General features: G+C 34.7%; 1 protein-coding gene across 5 annotated transcripts in view; it reads right to left on the bottom strand.

The window, feature by feature from the left end:
- RIC1 (RIC1 homolog, RAB6A GEF complex partner 1) overlaps positions 1–22,054 on the bottom strand; it is a 153,744-nt gene that overhangs the window by 65,240 nt on the left and 66,450 nt on the right. For 3 of the 5 annotated variants that reach the window (XM_007969325.3, XM_073021563.1, XM_007969326.3), the window contains exon 3: positions 17,083–17,162. The exons of 1 other annotated variant lie outside the window; for it this stretch is intronic. In XM_007969325.3, the coding sequence (XP_007967516.3) occupies positions 17,083–17,162 (80 nt within the window). Of the gene's footprint in view, positions 1–16,472; positions 16,599–17,082; positions 17,163–22,054 lie in introns of those variants that run through there. One more of the 5 variants, XM_007969329.3, reaches the window with a different exon arrangement.

Raw genomic sequence — 22,054 nt, 5'->3', positions numbered from 1 at the left:
AGACTCTAAAAGTCCGAAATGAAAGTGGGAATATTATTACTGACCATACAAAAAAACAGTATGGCTTATAAGAGAATATTGTAAACAACTGAATGCTAACAAGTTAGATAACCTATGTTAAATGGACAAATTCCTAGAAACACACAAATTTCCCAACTGACTCAAGAGGAAATAAAACATATGAATAGACCTGTAACAAGTAACAAAATTGAGTCAATAATCAAAAACCTCCCAATAAAGAAGAGCCCAAAACCAGGTGGCTTAGTGACTTATACAATATTTAAATAAGAATGAACATTCATCCTTCTCAAGATGTTATTTAAAAAAAAAAAAAATAGGTAAGAGGAGGGAACACTTTCTAATTCATTCCTTCTTCTTTTTTTTTCTTTTTAGACAGAGTCTTGCTCTGTCACCAGGCTGGAGTGCAGTGGCGCAATCTCAGTTCACTGCAACCTCTGACTCCCTGGTTGAAGCAATTCTCCTGCCTCAGCTTCCCGAGTACCTGGGATTACAGGCACGTGCCACCATGACCAGTTAATCTTTTTATTTTTAGATAGAGTTTCGCCATGTTGGTCAGGATGGTCTAGATCTCCTGACCTCGTGATCTGCTGACCTTGGCCTCCCAAAATGCTGGGATTACAGGCGTGAGCCACCATCCCTGGACTTCTAATTCATTCTATGAGGCCGGCATTACCCCGATACCAAAGTCAGATAAAGACACTGCAAGAAAAGGAAACCATGGCTCAATATACCTTATGAACACAGATGGAAAAAAAATCCTCAACAAAATATTAGCAGACTGGATCCAGTAGCATATTAAAAGGATTATCCACCATGACCAAGTGGGCTTAGCCCAAGAATACAATGGTGGTTAAACACATGAAAATCAATGTAATACAATGTAATCACATTAATAGAATGAAGGGGAAAAATCCCAGAATGATTTCAATTCATGTAGAAAAAACATCTGAAAAAATAGTAATAATCTTTTAAGATAAAAACACTCAACAAACTAGGAAAGGAAGGGAGCTTTTTCAAAATGATAAAGGACATATATGAAAAAGCGCACAGCTAAGATCTTACTCAACATTAAATGACTGTTTACTGACTGAAAGTTTTCCCTCTATGATCAGGCATGAGACAAGAACGCTGCTCTCACTACTTCCATTCAACATAATACTGGACATTCTAGACAGCAATCAGGTAAGAAAAAGAAAAGTCATCCAACACAAACAGAAAAAATGGGACTCTCTTTATTCAAAAATGTCATAATAGTATAGTATATATAGAAAATTCTAAAGAATCCACAGAAGAGTTATTAGAGGTAATAAATTTATCAAAGTTGTAGTATATGATCAACACAGAAATCATATGTATTTCTCTACACTAGCAATAAAAATTTCAGAAAACAACTCCATTTACAATAGCATCAAAAAGAATAAAATACTTGGGAATAAACTGACCCAAGGATGAGTAAGAGTTGTATGCGTAAATAAATTAAGGGAGAACTAAGAAATTGGAAAGGTATATTATGTTCATGAATGGAATATTTAATATTGTTATAGCTACAGATTAAATGCAATTTCTTTTTTTTTTTTTTTTTTGAGACGGAGTCTCGCTCTGTCGCCCGGGCTGGAGTGCAGTGGCCAGATCTCGGCTCACTGCAAGCTCTGCCTCCCGGGTTCACGCCATTCTCCTGCTTCAGCCTCCCGAGTAGCTGGGACTACAGGCGCCCACCACCTCGCCCGGCTAGTTTTTTTTTTTGTATTTTTTAGTAGAGACAGGGTTTCACCGTGTTAGCCAGGATGGTCTCGATCTCCTGACCTCGTGATCCACCCGTCTTGGCCTCCCAAAGTGCTGGGATTACAGGCTTGAGCCACCGCGCCCGGCCGATTAAATGCAATTTCTACCAAAATCCCAATGTTCTTTTTTAAAAAAAAAAAAAAAGAAAGAAATGGGAAAGCTGATCCTAAAATTCATATGGAAAGGCAAGGAACCCTGAAGAGCCAAAATAATCTTGAAAAGAAGAACAAAGTTGGAGAACTCACATTTCCTGATCGCAAAACTTACTGCAAAGCTACAATATCCAACACAATGTGGTAATGATAGAAGGGCAGACATAAAGATCAATGGAATAGAATTAAGAGCCTAATAAAAAACTTATACACCTATGGTCAATTGATTATTGGCAAGGGTGCCAAGTGTATTCAACAGGGGAAACAACATTCTCTCTAACAAATGGTACTAAGACAACTGAATAGCCATTTACGAAATAATTAAGTTGGATCCTTATCTCACACCATAAGTAAAAAATAATTCAAAATGAATCAAAACTCTAAATATAAGAGCTGAAACTATTCTTACAAAATAGAAGAAAATATAGGGGTAAATTGTCATGGCCTTGCATTTGGCAATTGTTTTCTAGATATCAGAAAACTATAAGGAAATATATATATATATATATATATATATATATATATATATATATACTGGATATCATCAAAATTAAACTTTTTTGTGCAAAATATACTACCAAGAAAGTAAAAAGCCCGGAGAATGAGGAAAAAAAATATGAAAATCATGTATCTTAAAAGGATCTGGTATCCAGAATATACAAAGAAGGCTTACAACTCAGACAAAGATAAACAACCCAACTAAAAAGAAGGGAGAGGTGGGGCATGGTGGCTCATACTTGTTATTCTAGCACTTTGGGGGGCCAAGACAGGAGAATTGCTTGAACCCAGGAGTTTAAGACTAGCTTGAGCAACATAGTGAGATCTCATCTTTACAAAAAATTTAAAAATTAGCCAGGTGTAGTGGTGCATGCCTGCAGTCCCAGCTACTCTGGAGACTCAGGTGAGAGGATTGCTTGAGCCCAGGAAATCAAGGACGCAGTGAGCTATGATTGTGCCACTGCCTGGATGACAGAGCAAGAACCTTTCTCTTAAAAAAAAAAAAAGAAAAAAAAAAAGTGGGAAGAAGACTTGAAGAGATATGTATCTAGAGAAGATACACAAATGGCCAAAGAGCAAATGAAAGTATGTTCACTGTCATTAATCATTAGGGAAATACAAATTAAAACCATAATGAGATACTATTTCACATTCATTGGGATGACCCTAATATAATAAAAAAAACAGAAAATAACAAGTGTTGATGAGGATGTGGAGAAACCAGAACCATCATGAATGACTTGTGGGAAAATAGTCTGGCAGTTTTTCAAAAAGTTTAACACACAATTACCATGTAACCTAGCAATTCTACTTCGAGGTATATACCCAAAAAGAATTGAAAACAGGTGTTCAAATACAAATTGTACATGAACAATTGCTATGAACACTCATAGTCATAGCAGGACTGTTCACAATAGCCAAAAAGTGAAAACAACCTCAATGTCCATCACCTGATTAATGGATAAACACCCTGTGGTAAATCCATATAACAAAATATTATTCAGCCATAAAAGAAATGAAGTACTGATACATGCTAAAACATGAATTAACCTTGAAAATATTACATTAAGAAGACACAAAAAGTACACAGCGTGTGATTCCATTTATACAAAGTATTCAGAAATTAAATAAGACACAAAAGGTACATGCTGTATTATTCTATTTATACAGTGTATCCAGAGTAGGCAAACCCAGAGAGAGACAGGAAACAAATGTATGGTTCTAGGGGTTGAGAGCAGTAGAGAACAGGGAATGACTTCTTAATGAATCCATGGTTTCTGCTCGGAGTGATGTAAAAGTTCTGGAACTAGATAATTGTGATAGTTGCACAAAACATTGTAAATGTACTTAATGCTACGTAAGACATGGAGTCAAAGGAGGTTATTTTGGAGCTTTAAGATTTAATGACTGCCCTGCTGCATTTCAGATGTGCACGGGGCGGGAGTGTTACCCAATGTCTACATTCCCATTGTATCTTGGAAGTTATTAACTTGTTTTTTTGATTTTACAGGCTCATAGGCGGAAGGGACTAGTTTTGTCTCATATGAGACTTCGGACTTTTGAGTTAACGCTGGAACGGGTTCAGACTTTGGGGGACTCTTGTGAAGGCATGATTGTATTTTAAATGTGAGAAAGATGTGAGATTTGGGGAGGGGACAAGGGTGGAATTATATGGTTTGGGTCTGTGTCCCTGTGCAAATCTTATGTCAAATTGTAATCCCCAATGTTGGAGGTGGGGCCTGGTGGGAGGTGACTGGATAATGAGGGTGATTTCCCTTTTGGTGCTGTTCTTGTGATAGTAAGTTATAATGAGATCTAGTTGTTTAAAAGGGTGTAGCACAGCTGCATGCAGTGGCTCATGCTTGTAATCCTAGCACTTTGCGAGGCCGAGGTGGGTGGACTGCCTGAGCTCAGGAGGTCGAGACCAGCCTGGGCAACATGGTGAAAGCCCGTCTCCACTAAAATACAAAAAAAAATTAGCTGGGCAAGGCGGTGTGTGCCTGTAGTCCCAGCTACTCGGGAGGCTGAGGCAGGGGAATTGCTTGAACCTGGGAGGCGGAGCTTGCAGTGAGCTGAGATGGTGCCACTGCACTCCAGCCTGGCAACAGAGCGAGACTCTGTCTCAAACAAACAAAAACAAAAAAACAAAAGTGTGTAGCACCTCTCCCCGGCTTCCTGCTCTGGCTATGTAAGAGGTGCCTGCTTCCCCTTCTCCTTCTGTCATGACTATAAGTTTCCTGATCCCCAGCCATTCTTCCTGTACAGTCTGCAGAACCGTGAACCAATTAAACCTCTTTTCTTTATAAATTACCCAGTCTTAGGCGTTTATTTATACCAGTGTGAGAATAGACTAATATACCTCATGACTCAGTTCAGATGCTACGCTCTTTACAATATAATACACTGAAAGTATGTTCCCCTTCTCAACTGCCTCCCAAAAGCTCTTTATCTGTAGCTCCTTTATAGTACACGTCACTTTTACAGTGTATTTGATATTATCTGAATTTAGCTTTTGCCCCCTTAATAAACTATGAGCTTCAGACTGGGAAAAAATCAACTCTAATTCACACTATTGCCTTGTATATAGCCCCAAACAAACAAATGTGTTGAATGAGTAAAAGATGAGGAACACCTCATCAATGGGATGAATATATCCATTTTGGCTGCTCAGTGTCCCCTTTGAGGCCTTATTTCCTGAATCTTAGCTATTCCAGACAATTGATGATGCTTAATACGTGGATCCCCGTATAAGTGGGATGTATGTGCCTGTGTTTTCTGACATTTTGAGTGTATTAAATGTTAATAGTTACTCAGTGTACTTTTGATTCCAGTCATGTGCTTAAGAAACTAACCAGCTTCAATATTTTAATTACCTTGGTTTTCTCACGAAAAGCATAGATTGTTTGCAAAAACAGGTAACAGATTTGACATGCATTACCTACCATATTCATACCAATGTTATGGTACGAATTATACAGAGCAAAAGTTAAGTTAAACTATACAAGGTAAGGAAGATGGATACAAAAAAACTCCTGAATTTTCAAGAGAAAATGTAACTAAACTTTGTTTTTAAAAAATAGAGTCTTGCTCTGTAACCCAGGCTGGAGTGCAGTGGCGCAATTTCGGCGCACTGAAATGTCCACCTCCCGGTTCAAGCAGTTTGCTTCAGCCTCCTGAGGAGCCGGGATTACCACACTGGCTAATTTTTGTATTTTCAGTAGAGATGGGGTTCTGCCATGTTGGCCAGGCTGGTCTTGAACTCCCGAACTCAAGTGATCCACTCGCCTTGGGCCTCCCAAAGTGCTGAGATTACAGGCATGAGCCGCCTCACCCAGCCCAAATATTCATTTCTAAGCTACACTTTGCATTTAAATCAATATACTCCAAAGCATTAAATACAGATGCCCATAAAAGGATAAATATCTCCATCAGAAGTGCTATGTACACATCTACTCATGAAAACAATAAAAACATTCAGAACTTTTCTATAGGTCTCAAACAGAAGAGCCAACTATACCATAGTTATACCACAGATGGGGTATAACAAGTTATTGTTTACTTGCACTAATGAAATAGAACCCAGCCAATTTAAGTCACAGTAGTAGTTTTGATAAATTTTGAGAAGAAACATGAAGGGAAATTAAACACCAGACTTTGACCATATGATTCTGAGAAGAATCTGAACTAAAAGTTAGGTAAGCTAACTGGGGAAAAGAATGTGAAGAGTAGGGAAGCAGTAGGAAATTAAACTTATTTGAAAAAAAAATATTTATAACTTGCAGTTGTCTTTGTGAAACTACATGGAAAGGAAAAAATTTAGTATCTTCTAACTTTTATTAAGATTATTATTTGTGACTCCTCTAGTTCAAAGTTACAGGAAGTCTTAAGTGATCTGTTCCAACGATTTTTCCACAAGCTTTGTTTTCAGTTTGCAACTGTGTAGAATGAAGGTGTTTACACAATGCATATATCATGCTTTGGCAGAAATACCTGCTCATAAAATGGTACAAAGCTTGTTTAGACAATTCAAGTATTTTAAAAAGAAACAAAATATATAGTTTATTATATATTTATAAGGCATATTTATAAATATACATTAATACACATAAGATAATTTAATTTGTAAGATTCCCCTCTAAAAGTGTTGAAATTTGCTAGATTTACAAATAGATTTTTAAGATTTGTAGATGGAACTTAAAAGTTTGAACTACAGTTATTATTTTGAAGCTTTAATAAATTGAATATTTTTAAGCCAAAGTAAATGCTAAATAAATATTCTGATTTTTTACTTTGAAAACACAGAATCGCATATGAACAAAAAGAAATGAAACAGCTGAATACATTACGGGAGAGGCAAAAGGGATTAATCCCATTATAATCCCCTCAATAATGTTCTAAATTTCTATCTATTTGAGATTAACTGGGGCTAAGAAAAACAAACTAACAAAATTTATAGAACTAGCTAAGAATTGTCAGTCATTCCCAGTTCCATATTGGTTAATCAGGTGGTCTCCCCATAAGCCATGGCAGAATTTGTCAAGGAAAGAACAAAAATGTCAACGAAGGAAACTTGGTGGGGTAGGGTGGGGGAAGCCCATGAGAACTATGACCCTGAGAGACAAGAAACCAGTAAAAGAAAAAAAAAAAAGTAGCAATTTTTTTAACGCAGTTTCAGATCATGTGACAGTTTTCTTAATGCATTCTAAGTTGTTGCTAAGTTGTTGTGGTACTTAAAGCCAAGAGGTTTACACATCACTGGCTATATAAAGCTAATTCTGTAGACAATTTGTCTTATTTATAGATAGACAACTTTCAAATATGCTTTAAAGTTTAATCTTGGTAAACTGACACCTATTTTAATACTGTATATGAAATCCAATAATATAATTTAGTTTCAGAATCAGAGTGAACAGACATCAGAAAGTGTTGTAAATCTGAGAAGACTGCAAAAATCTAAGATGTGAAAAATCCAACATTACACTTTATTTACAAAAATTGATTTACACAGGATTCGTTAAAATCCAATTTATGAAACAGAACAAATATAGAGACACGAGGTTGCCCTTACCACTTGTGTGGAATTTGTCTCTCTAGAAAGTTTTATAAAATGTTACTTTTATATTTTATTTATATATGCAATATACAAACAGTTTTTTGAAAAAAAAAAGACATTGAAATAAATGTAAGCTATACATACATTTAAGAAAGATGAATAAAAACATTTACGCATTAATTCCAGTTCAGAATTACAGGTGGCCAGGGCCCATTCCAGCAGCTCGGGGCCAAAACTGAAGCCCACCTTGGACCAGATGTCATTCCATTGGAGGGCGCACTCACACACATACCCCACACTTACTCAGACTGGGGCCATGCAGACACCAATTCACCTAAAGTGTACATCTTTGGGATGTGGGAGGAAACCACAGTACTACACAGACACAGGGAGAATATGAAAATTCCAGATTGACAGTGGCCCTGGCCAGGGATCAATTTTTTTCCCTCATCAATATTATGACATTATTCAAGGATATGATGTAATGAGTTTCACACTATATTAAATAAGCTACCTTTGTAAATACTTGGAATTTTCAAGTATTGTATAAATGAATACTCTGCCGGAATTCCCCAGAGGAGTCAAGTCTGTTATTGCTTACATTTGATATATGACTCAATCTGAGACTTGCTTTTGAACAAGTACACCTGTATTTTTTGGCAACCTCTTAAAAGTTTTGTCATTCTTCAAATTCTAGTTCACTCTAAAACCTCGCAGTTAATGAACTAGAATTCCCTTCTTTTCTAAACACATATAAATTGTCTTAAACATGCAATGGAGGCAGATTATATTTACATAATTCAAAAGGCAACCTAGGCAACAATACCAGTTGCAACTTATTAAGAATCTAATAATAACTCATTTTTCTCATTTTATAGACACACAGCACAGAAAGCAACTTTAGAAAGTGGCTTTTCCAAAGTCTTGGGAAAAAGTAGAATCTGAACTAGAACCTGGGCCTCCCTGATTCCAACTGCCATATTTTTTTCCACATCTCTAAACTGGATATTTATTTGAGGTAGTAATAGCAAGTCTAAGAAAAATAGGAAACTAGGAAAAATGAAGCTAAGCCAGTTTTGTTTTATTAATGTATTTGACATACATTGACTTTTATAATTAAAAGTAAACCCTCCCAGTTTTCTATTCCAATGAATGATAAGGCATTCACGTTAATGAGTGGCCCTTAAAGGTCCATGAAAAACATAAAATGTTTCTATGGGATGGGTCAACCACTAGTCAAACTTCCCAGGACATTGAGGGGGGAGTAATTTCTCATCAAATTGGTAAAAAACAAAAATCAAACCACAATACCCACAAGTGTAGCATAAAAACTACACAGAAGTCTTAAAAGAAAAGAAGAGTGCTTTTAAAGCATGTCAAGTATGCTTTGGAGGGCTAGATCAGGTGATACAGAAAACTGACTCACGATTAAATTCAACAGCCATTTATTTGAGCAGATTCTTTTGTGCAGGAGATAACAAATGCTTTAAGTGCCAGTTAAAGGAAAGAATAATGTGGCAAATAACCTAATAGATTTGGGGTGTGGGGGAACAGAAACTTTAAGAACGCAATTAATTACAGTGTTTTTCCTTGCAACATAACTTACCTAAGTCCTGACTTTTCTCCCAAGTATAGAACTCAAGTCTCCTTATTTACAAAACTTTCCTTGACAACTAATCACTTTACCCTGAAATACTATTATGACTTTTCAAGATATTCACCTGGCAATCTGTTATTTTATATTGCCATTAACTTTAAACAATTATTCATTAACATCTTCAGTAGCAGTGTATAGCAAGTGTTTTACAGATAGTAGGCATACAATAAATGAGGATGAATCCCTTTTGAAATGATTCTGAAATGTGCAAGGTTTGATCTAGAAAGTTCTGGCAGTCCTATGTAAATTCTGGGACTAAGAGGCTTTAGTTTTCCAACCGTAATTGTGGAAAGGCTCAGAACGATTTCTTTTCCCAAAACTCCAGGCCTCATATTTCATCATTTGCATTCACCAAATTGTGTACTGGAATGCTCACAATAATAAAAAGTATTTCTGGATGAAATGAAATAATGGTATCTTGGATGTGCTTAAATATACTCCAGTGGAAAAAGACTGAAAATTGTTCAAACTGACTGATGGACACATAGATGGTCATTTTATTATTCTACTAATAGAGTACCTGGTACTAAACTAGTGCCCAGAAACAAGAGAACTGGACAAAACAGATCAACCAACTATATTCAGACATGAGACAGCAGCAGCACAGGACTGATATCATGAGGGAAGGAAAACAGGTTTTCTGGCAGATGTCACCTTCTAACCTCTTAAGATTTTGTCCATCATGTAGGGAGAGAGAACCCAAGTATAGTATGGCAGCCTTGTTAAGTTTAGGAGAAAAAGATTAAAGTTCAGAGAAGCAGAAGCAGCTATTTGTGAAGTAGAGCACCAGTGATGTGGGAGACACACAGAGAAAAGCTCTAGAAACCTGCAGGAGTTTTCCCTGAGTCTTACTGAATACTATGCAAATATACAGTGACACTCCATAAATACAGGCAAAGAATGACTGCTAGGGTTTTTGGCTACCCAGTTCACACAGGACTGGGAGACATTTCCGAGATGACTGGCCAGAATGGAGAGACCTTGTTAAAGACCCAGGACATTCAGTGGCGATTTCAGAAGGGCTAAGCTAGCTTAACAGTTAAATCCATCCTAAAAAACATACAAAAAGCCTCAAAAGATCAGTAAGATCTCCAAGTAGCTTAACTGCCACCCAAAACAACCTTCAATACTCTTTAAAGGAAAAGGACAAAAATCAGACAATGCATAATGTAATACAATATTTAACATCCAATCTAAAATTACTAGACATGTGATACGGCCCAGCAATTCTATTCCTAGGTATTTATTTACTCAAGAGATATAAGACAACTGGAGAGTGAAATGAGATTAGAATCTAAAAAAGCAAAGTTCACTTTTTTTTACTTTTTATCTTTATAGATCTCTCGTTGGATTTGTTTTAAAAATAAGAAGGTATTCAAGAATTAGTGTAAATTTTTAAAACAAACTATGGGAACGCACATGCCAGATCAGTTATTTGTTGGGTACAGGGGAGGATATAGGAGAGTTGAGGGCAGAAGGTTTATAGAGTACAACAGATGTCTGACCTGAGCTTGAAAACCAAGTCAGATAAATTTCTTACATAAAAAAAGATAGCAGGGGAGTCACACTGAATACAGCAAATAACAAAGGAACCAAGGCATTAAATAGGAATTGTGGGTTCGATGTGTTCAAGATATGGAGAAAGTAGGTTCTAAATGCCAGGCCAGAGAGCTTGGACTTTGTTTTGGGGGAAAAAAAAAAGTTATCAATGCAAATGATAAACTTCATTATGTAGGCGAAAGAGACTAGGGGAAGAGAAATGAGTTAGGGAATAAGCTTTTTTAATAGACAAGGAGGAGGACATGAGGGCCCCTAAAAAGACCAATGAGAGTAAAATAGAGTTAAATGAATTCCAGAGGCACTGGAAAACTATAATCAATCAATAAAATTTGATGATTGAACAAATACGGAAAATGAAGAAACAATCCAGAGGAAGAAATAAAGAATTCAAGGTTTTCTACCTCATACAACTATACAAAAGATGATGGTAACTGTAATAAAGTTTAGCAAAGCAATAGCATGTTTGGCTTGGTAGGGGGTGAGTGAGGCTTAGACATGAATTTGAGATTAAGAAGACATAATAGGCCCGGTGCAGTGGCTCACGCCTGTAATCCCAGCACTTTGGGAGGCTGAGGCAGGCAGATCACTTGAGGTCAGGAGTTCAAGACCATCCTGGCCAACATGATGAAACCCCGTCTCTAGTAAAAATACAAAAATTAGCTAGGCACGATGGCGTATGCATGTAGTTCCAGCTATTCAGGATTGAGATGTGAGAATGGCTTGAACCCGGAAGGTGGAGGTTGCAGGGAGCCAAGATCACACTACTGCACTCCAGCTCAGGTGACAGAGCGAGACTCTGTCTCAAAAAAAATGATATAATAATAATCCAGGAGAAAAGTGACAAGACCTAAACCAAACTACTGTCACTGGGAATTACGAGGAGGGAAAAGAAATGACACACAAGGTAGAATATACTGGACTAGATAGAGACTGGCTATTGATGTTAGTGGGCAGGAAGAGTGAATAAACTCAAATACATGGTGGTGCCATTTACTGGAAGAAAAAAAAAGGTCTCTTGACTTTCCCAGGATTCAGTTACCTAAAAATCAGACTGCATTTTCATTTTTACAGCTAATAAAAAATTCATCATTTCTTACTAACTATAAATTATTATAGGACCTAAAATTTACTCATGGTATCTTCTTACGAATTTTCATACCTGCTAAATCTCACCAATCCAGAATGGTCTTCCTCTGGATGTATATTTTGTTACCTCATCATCTTTGAGATCCTTTTATATGTCATCTTCTCAGTGAAGACACCGACTGCTATTTTAAGTCATGTCCTGCTCTGTTCCCTTACCCCGCTTTATTTTTCTCCATAGAGTGGAGAAAAATCTCCTAACTCATAATGTATTTCACTTATCACCCTCTACTAGAAGAATAACAAGCTCTATCAGCAGGGGTTTTTGTTTTGTTTTCTTCCACTGTTAGATCTCTAGTTATCTACAATAATGCGTAGAGCCGGACAAAATTCAATACTTTTTAAATGGATAGACACATGGATGAAAATAATTTTCAGAAGCATTTTTTGAAAGACGTAGTACCCTTTCACCAGACTCTTTAAAGAACCAAACCAACACAAAACACCAAAAAACAAAAACTGCTTATCATTTGCATTATCACACATTGAGACAGCCTCCAGTCTGACAGAAACAATGTGCAGGGCTCTCTGAATTGGGCAGATTTTTTTTACCAGTCCTATCATTCTTTGGACTCAGGTGCCATCCTTGGAAGTGTGGCCAATAAGGGAGTAGTTTTCACCATCCAGAACTTATGTAATAACTCTGTTACCAATCCTATTAATAAGTGCTCATGCAACTATAATGTAAAGTAATGGATGCATGTAATATGCAAAGTTCAATAGTGAAAGATCACCCATGTACATTTACAGAATAAAAACACACTGAAATCAAACTATACATGGGATGTTTTCAGAGGCTCAAGCAGAACAAAAAACATTAAGATCACTAGCATACTTTGTCAAGTTTATAAACTGAATGTAGAATAAGGTTTATTATTAGAAATACAGGGAAAAAGTGGCTAAAGTTCCTCCCTAGAAAACGAACACTCAGAACATATTAGCAAAAAGAAATAAACATGTGTTGAGGGAAACTTTCATGAGTCTGTAACTAATTCAGATCTCTTGTCGCCTCTAAATTTGGTATGATTTAGATGCTTCTGTCCCTTACTGTAGGTTTCTTCTGCAAAGAAGCTGGATTTTAGAAGGGGCAAGTTGTGTTGAAGTTAAAAATTGCTAACCTCAAGTAGCTTTTCTCTTCTTCCTTTCCAGCTGGCACTAATTCATTGGTAATGAGCTGGTAAGAAGTATCACCATCAGATGAAATTATGTTGGGAGGGTGGAGGGGGAAGAGGCGAAGGAGATTTGATTATATTTTGGAGTGATTTTGTTTTCTTCAGTGAAAAAGATCAGTATCTTTACTATATAATAATTAAATGTACTGAATTTTAGTACAGAAACTTTTTTTTTTTTTTTTTTAAGAAACTCAGCCTCAATAATGCTAGTCTCTAACAAAAAAGAGGGTAGTAGTAGCAGTGAAAAGACAGGAATAAGAGGGGGAAATCTCTGCTCTCAACAGAGTGTACATTATGATAACATATTTGTTTAAATTATTTTCATTATGCTGAAATTAAATGTGATGTGCAATTTAAAGATCTACTAAACTTCTATTTAAACATAAGCACATGAACACATTTTAAAGCTAAACACAAATTATTTCTGAATTATCCCTGGAAGTTTCCTTCATTAATTTCACTAAAATTTCCAAGCCATAAAATAAAATGTCCAGACAACCTTCAACTAGTCTGGCCCACTGGTCTGTGTAACTAATATGAAGAGATACTGTAATATACAATAGAATCTAAGATTTCTAAAATGGAAAATTCATTCATCAAAGAATAAATGATCTTTGAGGTACAGAGTCACTTAATAAGACTGCCACCATTGTTGAAGACTGACTCCCAACATCTATAGGAAGGATGCTAGAAACAACACGAGGTGGAAACTAGGAAAGATCATGAGGCATCTGACCTGTGTTCTCAGATGGAGCATTGTGGAAAAGGATATGCAGTCTGAGGCTAAGATGCTGTCACATAATACAGGGAAGTTAAGATACTCTAGAAAAACTCATGTGATAAATTCATAAGATTTAGAGAAGAGAAACAAGAGACAATAGAATTTCTGTCAGTAAGTGAGAAGAGGACAATTAACCACTGGCCTCAGTAATTACACTGCCTCTATTCTTCAGGACTATTAGAAACCACTCCAGATCATTTCTCCTTTATTTTTCCATTCTCTACTCCTAGATAAACCCCAAAGTAGTAGCTGGATGGAGCATAAACAGGGTTGAGACAGTATATTACTAATTAATAGCACAGAATTTAGAGCTGCAACACTTATGTCTGAATCCTGGCTGTGCAACTTATTAGCGTGTGACTATGGGTGAGTTACTTTGCCTCTCTGTGCAGCAATCTGTATAATAGTTATACCTAACTACCTCATAGGGTTGCCACAGAGATTAAATAAGTATTAAAAAGTGCTTAGAACAGTGTCTCGAACTACACAAGGGTTTATAATGGCACAGATGACAATGAAGATACCACTGTCAAAAACAAACTTTACTTTTCTCAAAACCCTATATAACCACTATTTTTCAGGTTTTAAGAATATGAATTCACATAATCCTCTTAACAATTAAAGAAGTTATTTTTATTCCCATTGTACAAATGAGTTCTGCAGAAAAACCAAGAAACTTACTAGACCAAAGTAACATAACTAGAATAGTCTAGCACACAAATACACAACAGGCTGACTTCAATCTGCAGAACTATTTTCATATAAGAGATTTTAGGTAGCAGTTACTAGAATTGAGACTCTGGCAAAGAAGTAAAATATCAAGTAGAAATATATATATATATATATTTAAAAATTACTTAAAAGCTTAGAAATGAAGTAAACACTTGGTTAAAAAAATTACTGATAATAACAGTTGTCCTGTATTAATTATCCCATAAGCTAGGTGCTTACCTAAGCATTAAATAAGAATGATCTCATTTAATCTTATGAGATGATTACTACTGTTATCCTACTCTACAGATGAGGAAAGATTTTGGTGGTATTAAATAACTTGAAAGAAATCATATAGCTGAAAAGTGGCACAGCAAACATTTAATTCCAGGTCTATCTGACACCAAAGCCTGTATCTTTAATGATCGTTCAAGCTGCTCTAAAGCAATGCACATTTTATTGAGGCCAGTCATTGAAACCTAAAACTTTCAATTTAGGAAAAGAATGCCCAAATTAAGAAAGAGAGTATGTTTTTTATTTAGTTCTCTGCCTTAACACACAGAGTCAAACACAGCGAAGTTCATGCATTGTCAGGACTACTTAGTTAACTGGTGTCTCTTGCAGTTTCAGAATCAGAAAAGAAACAAACTGATTCTTAAAACTTTTCTGGAACACAAAAAGTGGGTCTCAAAATACCATTCCAAAACACTATAAACATGTAATTCTATTAGTGAACTGAAATAAAGAAAACAGAATTTTCACTGTTTCATGAGAAGTTATTTCTCTACCATGCCCACAGGAACATAAATTAATGAAGTTAAATTGTTGTTTCTGATTATTGCTTTTTATTTATAGGAACATGTCTAAATTAAGCAATAAAACAAATATAATAGTTCAAAATGCACAAGTAAATCTAATTTTAGTCATTGATTACAACAGTTCTTCAAAATAATCACAAAATTATCACTTAGAATGAAAAAAATTCATTTATTTTCAGTTTTACCCATAAAACTGAATTTAAAATGTCTAACTACATCACGATGTTCCTATCATTTTGCACTATATTTATGTGTCAAAACTCTTTGCACTATTTTTATTGAAAAATAACCAAATTAAATTGAATCCCATCATCAAAAAAATGTCTGTACTTTAAAGATTTCCAAAACTGAATACCTCAGTTAGCACTATATTTGTTACAAAAACAAGTGGCTATACCATCAAGAAAATCTAACTAGTTGAAAATTTAAGAGTTGAAAAGCAGAAGAATCACTACAGTTCTACATTCAGGAGCAATTACTATAAATATTTGTATTGTATTGCTCTAGATTTTGTCTTTAGATGACTTTCATTGTTTTGTTTTATATAGTTGTGGTCATATTACATATATAATTTTGCATGACTTGTTTCTTCACTTGGCATTATAATATGGTCAGGTTCTTAAGTTTATAAATTTTTCTGAGACATAATGACTACATATCACTGTAAGAGAAGGATGTACCACAGTTAACTTTATTAATCAACTCCCTATTATCACACCTTGGTGTATCAGAAGTGTGCAACACAACTTTTATTATACTTCAGATAGCAGTAACAATTTTTAAAAACTATTTTAATATATTAAAATGTGTGGGTTGAAAAAATGGTTATATTTAATGTTTATTTTATTTGGGTTACTACCGGGTCTAAATACTTCCTCTTGAATTTGTTAGTTACAGTATTTCCTTTTATGAGACTACTTTTCCCTATTTATCTACTGGAATCTCTGTGTGCTTATTGGCAATCTATATATCTATTTTATATAAAAGTAGTAAGACTTGGCCCTATTAACCACAAATATTTTTCCCAAGTTACTTGCTATTAATGTTTTTTTTTTCTGTTAATATTCAAAAATTTAAACTTTTCACACAATAAAATCTGTCTTTCTCTTTAATTTCTTACATACCTATGAAACTTTGGATGTCTTCCACCATCTAGAAATGTGATAAATGCTCTTATATTTTTATCTGGCTTTATGGCTTGATTTTTTTTTTAAAGATGGAATGCTTTACAATTTTATGTTCTTTTATTTCAACAATTAAGGCCTGCTATAAGGAAAAAAATTAAAAACATACATAACTACACAGTGTAAAGGGCAAAAGTCCATGTTTTTCCCAAATTTAAACCAAGAGGTAATAACTGTCTGGGGTTCTTTTTTCTATGCATATATAAAAGCAGATGCAAAAGTACTTGTAACTTACCAACATTTCAACTCTTCCTCTCACCATCTCATAGCTCTTCCCTAATAAGGACTAAGAAATGCTAGACCTGGAGTATATTAACAGTAATTCTGAATGCCCAAGAAAATAGTCTTGATATAGTTTATCATCAAGATTCCCAGACTTAAAGAATTCTTTATTCAAGACATGACAGTTCAAAGACCTGGTAATTTTTGAAACACTATTTGGGAAATGCTGGCTTATTCTAATCACTACAGACAACTCAAAACTGTAATGTTTTTCTGAACATAAAGCATGTGAATCACATATTAAAAGAATGAAAGGCAACAAACTTACTTGGGATACAGTGGTTCATAAAGGTACTTGTCCCCTCTTGTAGATGTAATATGAAAAAACAAGATGTATCCATTTGCCGTCTGAAAGAGAAATTTTATTAATCATGAATTAAAGAGTAAGGCTATAACTGTAACCTTGAATTTTAATTTTATAAATTCTTACTTTGAAAAAAATTTTACTTTCCAGTACTCTCCCTTGGAGAATTATAGCCTAATTATGCAAATAAAAGTCACTTGTTTAATATAACCCATGTTGAAAAAAAGGGTTTTTACAGATTTGAAAATATTTCAAAATATGTCAGTGAAATCAGTACTTCATAAAATATTCTAAACACGAATACTCTCAAATAACTGTATTATTCAATAATGAGTAAGTCATTATTTTGCAAAATATATAGTACTTTTTGAACTCTGCATTAATATGGCAAATTATTATTCTAAGTTTATAAAGCAACAATGCCGCTTTATGGCTTTATTACACCTTTAAGACAAAATGCTTACTCAAAGTTTACACAGTATTAACTTCAGAACAGCATATTTATATATTTCAAAATCAATCTTTTGGTGTCTGATTTACTACAAAATATAGCCCAAGATACAGACATAAAACAGAGTAAACCTTTAATTTCCAAAATTTGAATATCAGCTAGTTCATTTTTCTAAGTTAACAAAATATTTTTTAAAAACAAAGTGTAGGCTGGGCACAGTGGCTCACGCCTGTAATCCTAGCACTTTGGAAGGCCGAGGAGTGCGGATCACGAGGTCAGGAGATTGAGACCATCGTGGCGAACATGGTGAAACCCTGTCTCTACTAAAACAAAACAAAAAAAATTGGCCGGGGGTGGTGGCTGGCGCCTGTAGTCCCAGCTACTCAGCTACTGCTGAGGCAGGAGAATGCCGTGAACCCGGGAGGCGGAGCTTGCAGCAAGCTGAGATCACACCACTGCACTCTAGCCTGGCCCACAGAGCAAGACTCTGTCTCAAAAAAAAAAAAAAAAATTGTATTAAAAACAGTACTGTTACACGATCATGACATACATCTGTGTCATGACATACATTTGTGAAGTTCAAACAACCCTTTTACATTTCTGTAAGTATAAAATAGTATATTTAGCTGTTTCTAGCCAAACATTTTTAGGCATAACAGAGTGAAGTGGCAGCGTTTTGCCCAAACTACTTTACAGTAATACTGAATTCCTATCATTTTAGAGGGAAGTGGGCATGTACTCCAAGTAGAACCAAAGAAAACCAAAGAAATTATCCAAGGTTTCAAATTTTTCTAATTCTGGCTTCCTGTTTTTCAAAGGAATGACCAAGAAAATACTTTAGTTTCTTCAGCAAAGCCAGGTGGTTTGCTTTCTTTTTGACTATTAACTTTACTATTTTATAATGTATTTGAAACTAGAGTTTCAACACTGTTGAGACCAAACAAAAAGGGTGAAAATTCTTCAGATAAGATCATCTTTCTAATTCTTTAGGTGCAATTTTATGTTCTTGCAATATGGAGAATATGGAAGCAAAAGGAAAATGGCTTCAAATCAAATCATAACAAAAGTTTCACACATACTGCCCCTAAACATGTTAATGACTATTCAAAATGTTTAAACTTTACTATTACCTTATATGAGCTAGAAAAGTAAAATAATATGATCTAGTGCTTAAGATGGATAACATTAACCTAAAAATGGTGTCTGAAATATTAGTTACTCAGGGCCAAAAGTTCAACATTTCAGAGTATCAAATGTTAATAATATACTCAGCATCTTAACAAGTGCTTAGAAGACTACAATGTCAGGGAGAATATGCATCATTTTGCACCAGCACTTAGAAATTTTATAAACACAGTGCAGTAGCTGAAATGACAAATAATGGCTCAATTTACTATTTTGGTATTCTATATATCAATCTTCTTTAATAAATATCTAAGGCTTTGTAGGAATAGTAAATGCCATATACTTCCAGATCCCTAAGACATTTATTATTGACATTTTATAAACAGCCTTTGAACAATTTAAAAAGTGTTTGATAGTAAATGGATTATCCTTTAAAAGTAGCTTTATTTTTGTTGTTGTTGTTTTTCAGAGACAGGGTCTCTATTGCCCAGGCTGAAGTGAAGTGGTACAATTTTGGCTCACTGCAGTCTCAACCTTTTGGACTCAAGTGATTCTGCTGCCTCAGCCTTCTGTGTAGCTGGGGCTACAGACGTGCACCACCAAGCTTGGCTCATTTTTAAAATTATTTTTAGAGATGAGGTCTTGCTATGTTGTTCAGGTTGGTCTTGAACTACTGGGCTCAAGCAATCTTCCTAATTCAGCCTCCTAAAGTACTAGGATTATAGCCATGAGCCATTGCACCTGGCCAAAATGTAGCATCTTAATATTGTTATACTAAATCTGTCATTATGCAGTGTTACAGTGGGCCTTTGCATCCCCAAAATAATGCAAATAAAGCATATAACTATTGCTTAATCTGTAGACAACAATCCTAATACCTTCTTTAAACATGTACACACACACACAAGTACACCAAAACGAATGTTTCTAAGTAATTTGGAGTTCTTTTACCTGTTATCATATTTTAAATCTATATCTATCTATCTATCTATCTATCTATCTATCTATCTATCTATCTATCTATCTATTTTTTCTTTCTCCAAGACACACTACTACTGGATTATGTAGTTTTAATCACAAGGGCCAAACAATTTCTGTAAGCAATTTAAATGACAAGTCTTCTTATCCCTTTCTTTTGTATATCCATGAATTAGGGTCATAGATCTACAGGGATAAAGGTTATCATAGATACACATGGATAAAGGAAAAAAAATAAAAGAACATCACTACTTAAATAGAGGATAAAACAGATTTGTCTCTATAAATATACTTAGAATGAAATAACCAGAAACAAGAATTTAAAAGGACATTAACAAATGCATCAGAAATTCAGTCAGGTATGGATATTAAATTTTAATGTATAATTCTTCACCTGTAAATCTAATAATGGTAGGTTTGAAAAACCATACAAACTACCTCAGTTAATTCTACATTTTAGAAAGAAGAATGTGAAATCCGGAGGTAGTGATAGTTGATATTATTATTACTGCATGTTTGTGTTTTGTTTTGGGCACTTGCCAAGTTTTGCCCTCTTTCCCAAAATTAAATATATTTTAAAAATTGTGATTGATGTATGGCATGTGCCATAAATTATAATTCCCTGTAAACAGTAAGAACTTAAATCCTACTGTCATGAGGCAAATGAAGTAGTATGTTTAATTAATGCTTTACCTGGAAGCAGCAATTCCAATACCTTCCTCTATAATTATCCAATTATTCTGTCACATATACATTCACCAGATACTCCAGAATTCAAACCATAATGCATTTCTCCCTTAGGATATACTTTTTAAATTATGAAAGAAAGGACAGACATATGCATCTGGCTCCAATAACCTGAATGATGCATCAGGAAGATTACCATATTAATTTAAGAGATAAGAATTTGATGATTTAAAGATGTATCTTTTATCCCAACATACTGTCATGTGAGGCTTCAAATAACTCTGAAATAAGAGGCTAGCACTTTAAATTCTTCATGCTGGCCTGCAAATGATATTTTCTGTTTTCAATTTATTGTATATGTTCAAAATTTAAAAATACCTAAAATCAGTGACCCCATATCATACCACCCCCAAGCTAATAAACATTTTTGGTATAATCTTCTGGACTTTATACGTACATAGATATGAATATATTTAAATGGAAATGATGAAAGCTATAAATCACTCTCAAATATACGCAATGAGGAGCTTTTGACATGAATACTCATCAAAATTATTCCTAATACAACCACACACTATTTTATACCAGAGTACTAATTTGTTTTTTAAAAAGGCCAGACTTCTGCTACCAACTAAGAAGGAATAAGCTGAAGCTGATTTATAATCCCATCTGAAACAAGAACAACAACAACAAAAAAAAACAGACAAAATATATGAAATAGTTTTCAAAACATTGGCATCAAGCAATGAAGGCCAGTCATCCTTGAGAGATGAGAAACAACTGAAGTGAACCCTACTACTCTTACCCAGTTTACTGCCTTGTGAGAATTTCTGGGTCAGCACACTTAGAAGGGGCACTAAGACAAAGTCTGGCAGACTTCCAGAGTTGAGAAGACGATGAAGAGTCCAGGAAGAGTAAGACAAACATGAGACATAATGAAAAATCAACCAATCAAAACAATGCATAACTCAATCAGATGTTAAAAATAGCACAAAAGGACATTAAAACCTTCTGCTATATTTCGTATGTTACATATATGAACTATATTCCATATGTTCCAAAGGTTAGACAATACAGAAAACCCAAACAAAACTCTAGAAACAGAAATAATAAAATATCTGAGATGAAAAAGACATTGGCTGGATGAATGACAGGTTAGACATTGATCATAAAAGCACAGCAACAAAAATTATCCGTAATGAAACACACACACAAAAAACCCCAAAATAAAACAGAAACAGAATCAGTGAACTGAGGGACAATTTAATGTAGCCCAATATACATATAAACAGAGTCCCCAAATGACAGGGGTAGGAGTCAGAAAAAAATAATTAAATTCAAATTTCATTTGCTTCACTTAAATTTCTTTAAAAGATAACAGGCTTTAAAACAAGAATAATAGCAGTATATGCTGGGGTTTATACCATGTATAAAAATAAAATGTGTATAATATATGTTTCCTGATCCCAACAGAACAAAACTAGAAACAAATAAAAAAAAATTATGGAAAGCCCTCAAATATTTTGAAGCTAAACTGCATACTTCTAAATAACCCATGAATCAAAGGAGAAAAAAGGAAATTTAAAAAACACATCATACCAAAATTTGTGGGATGCTGCTAAAGCAACACTAAAGAGGAAATTTACAGCCTTAAAATACTTATATTAGAAAAAAAGGAAAATCTCAAATCAATGA

This window comes from Chlorocebus sabaeus, chromosome 12 (genome assembly GCF_047675955.1).
Source record: "Chlorocebus sabaeus isolate Y175 chromosome 12, mChlSab1.0.hap1, whole genome shotgun sequence".
NCBI classification, from domain to species: domain Eukaryota; kingdom Metazoa; phylum Chordata; class Mammalia; order Primates; family Cercopithecidae; genus Chlorocebus; species Chlorocebus sabaeus.
Note: the sequence above shows the minus strand (reverse complement) of the source record. Positions and strands in the feature narration are given on the sequence as shown.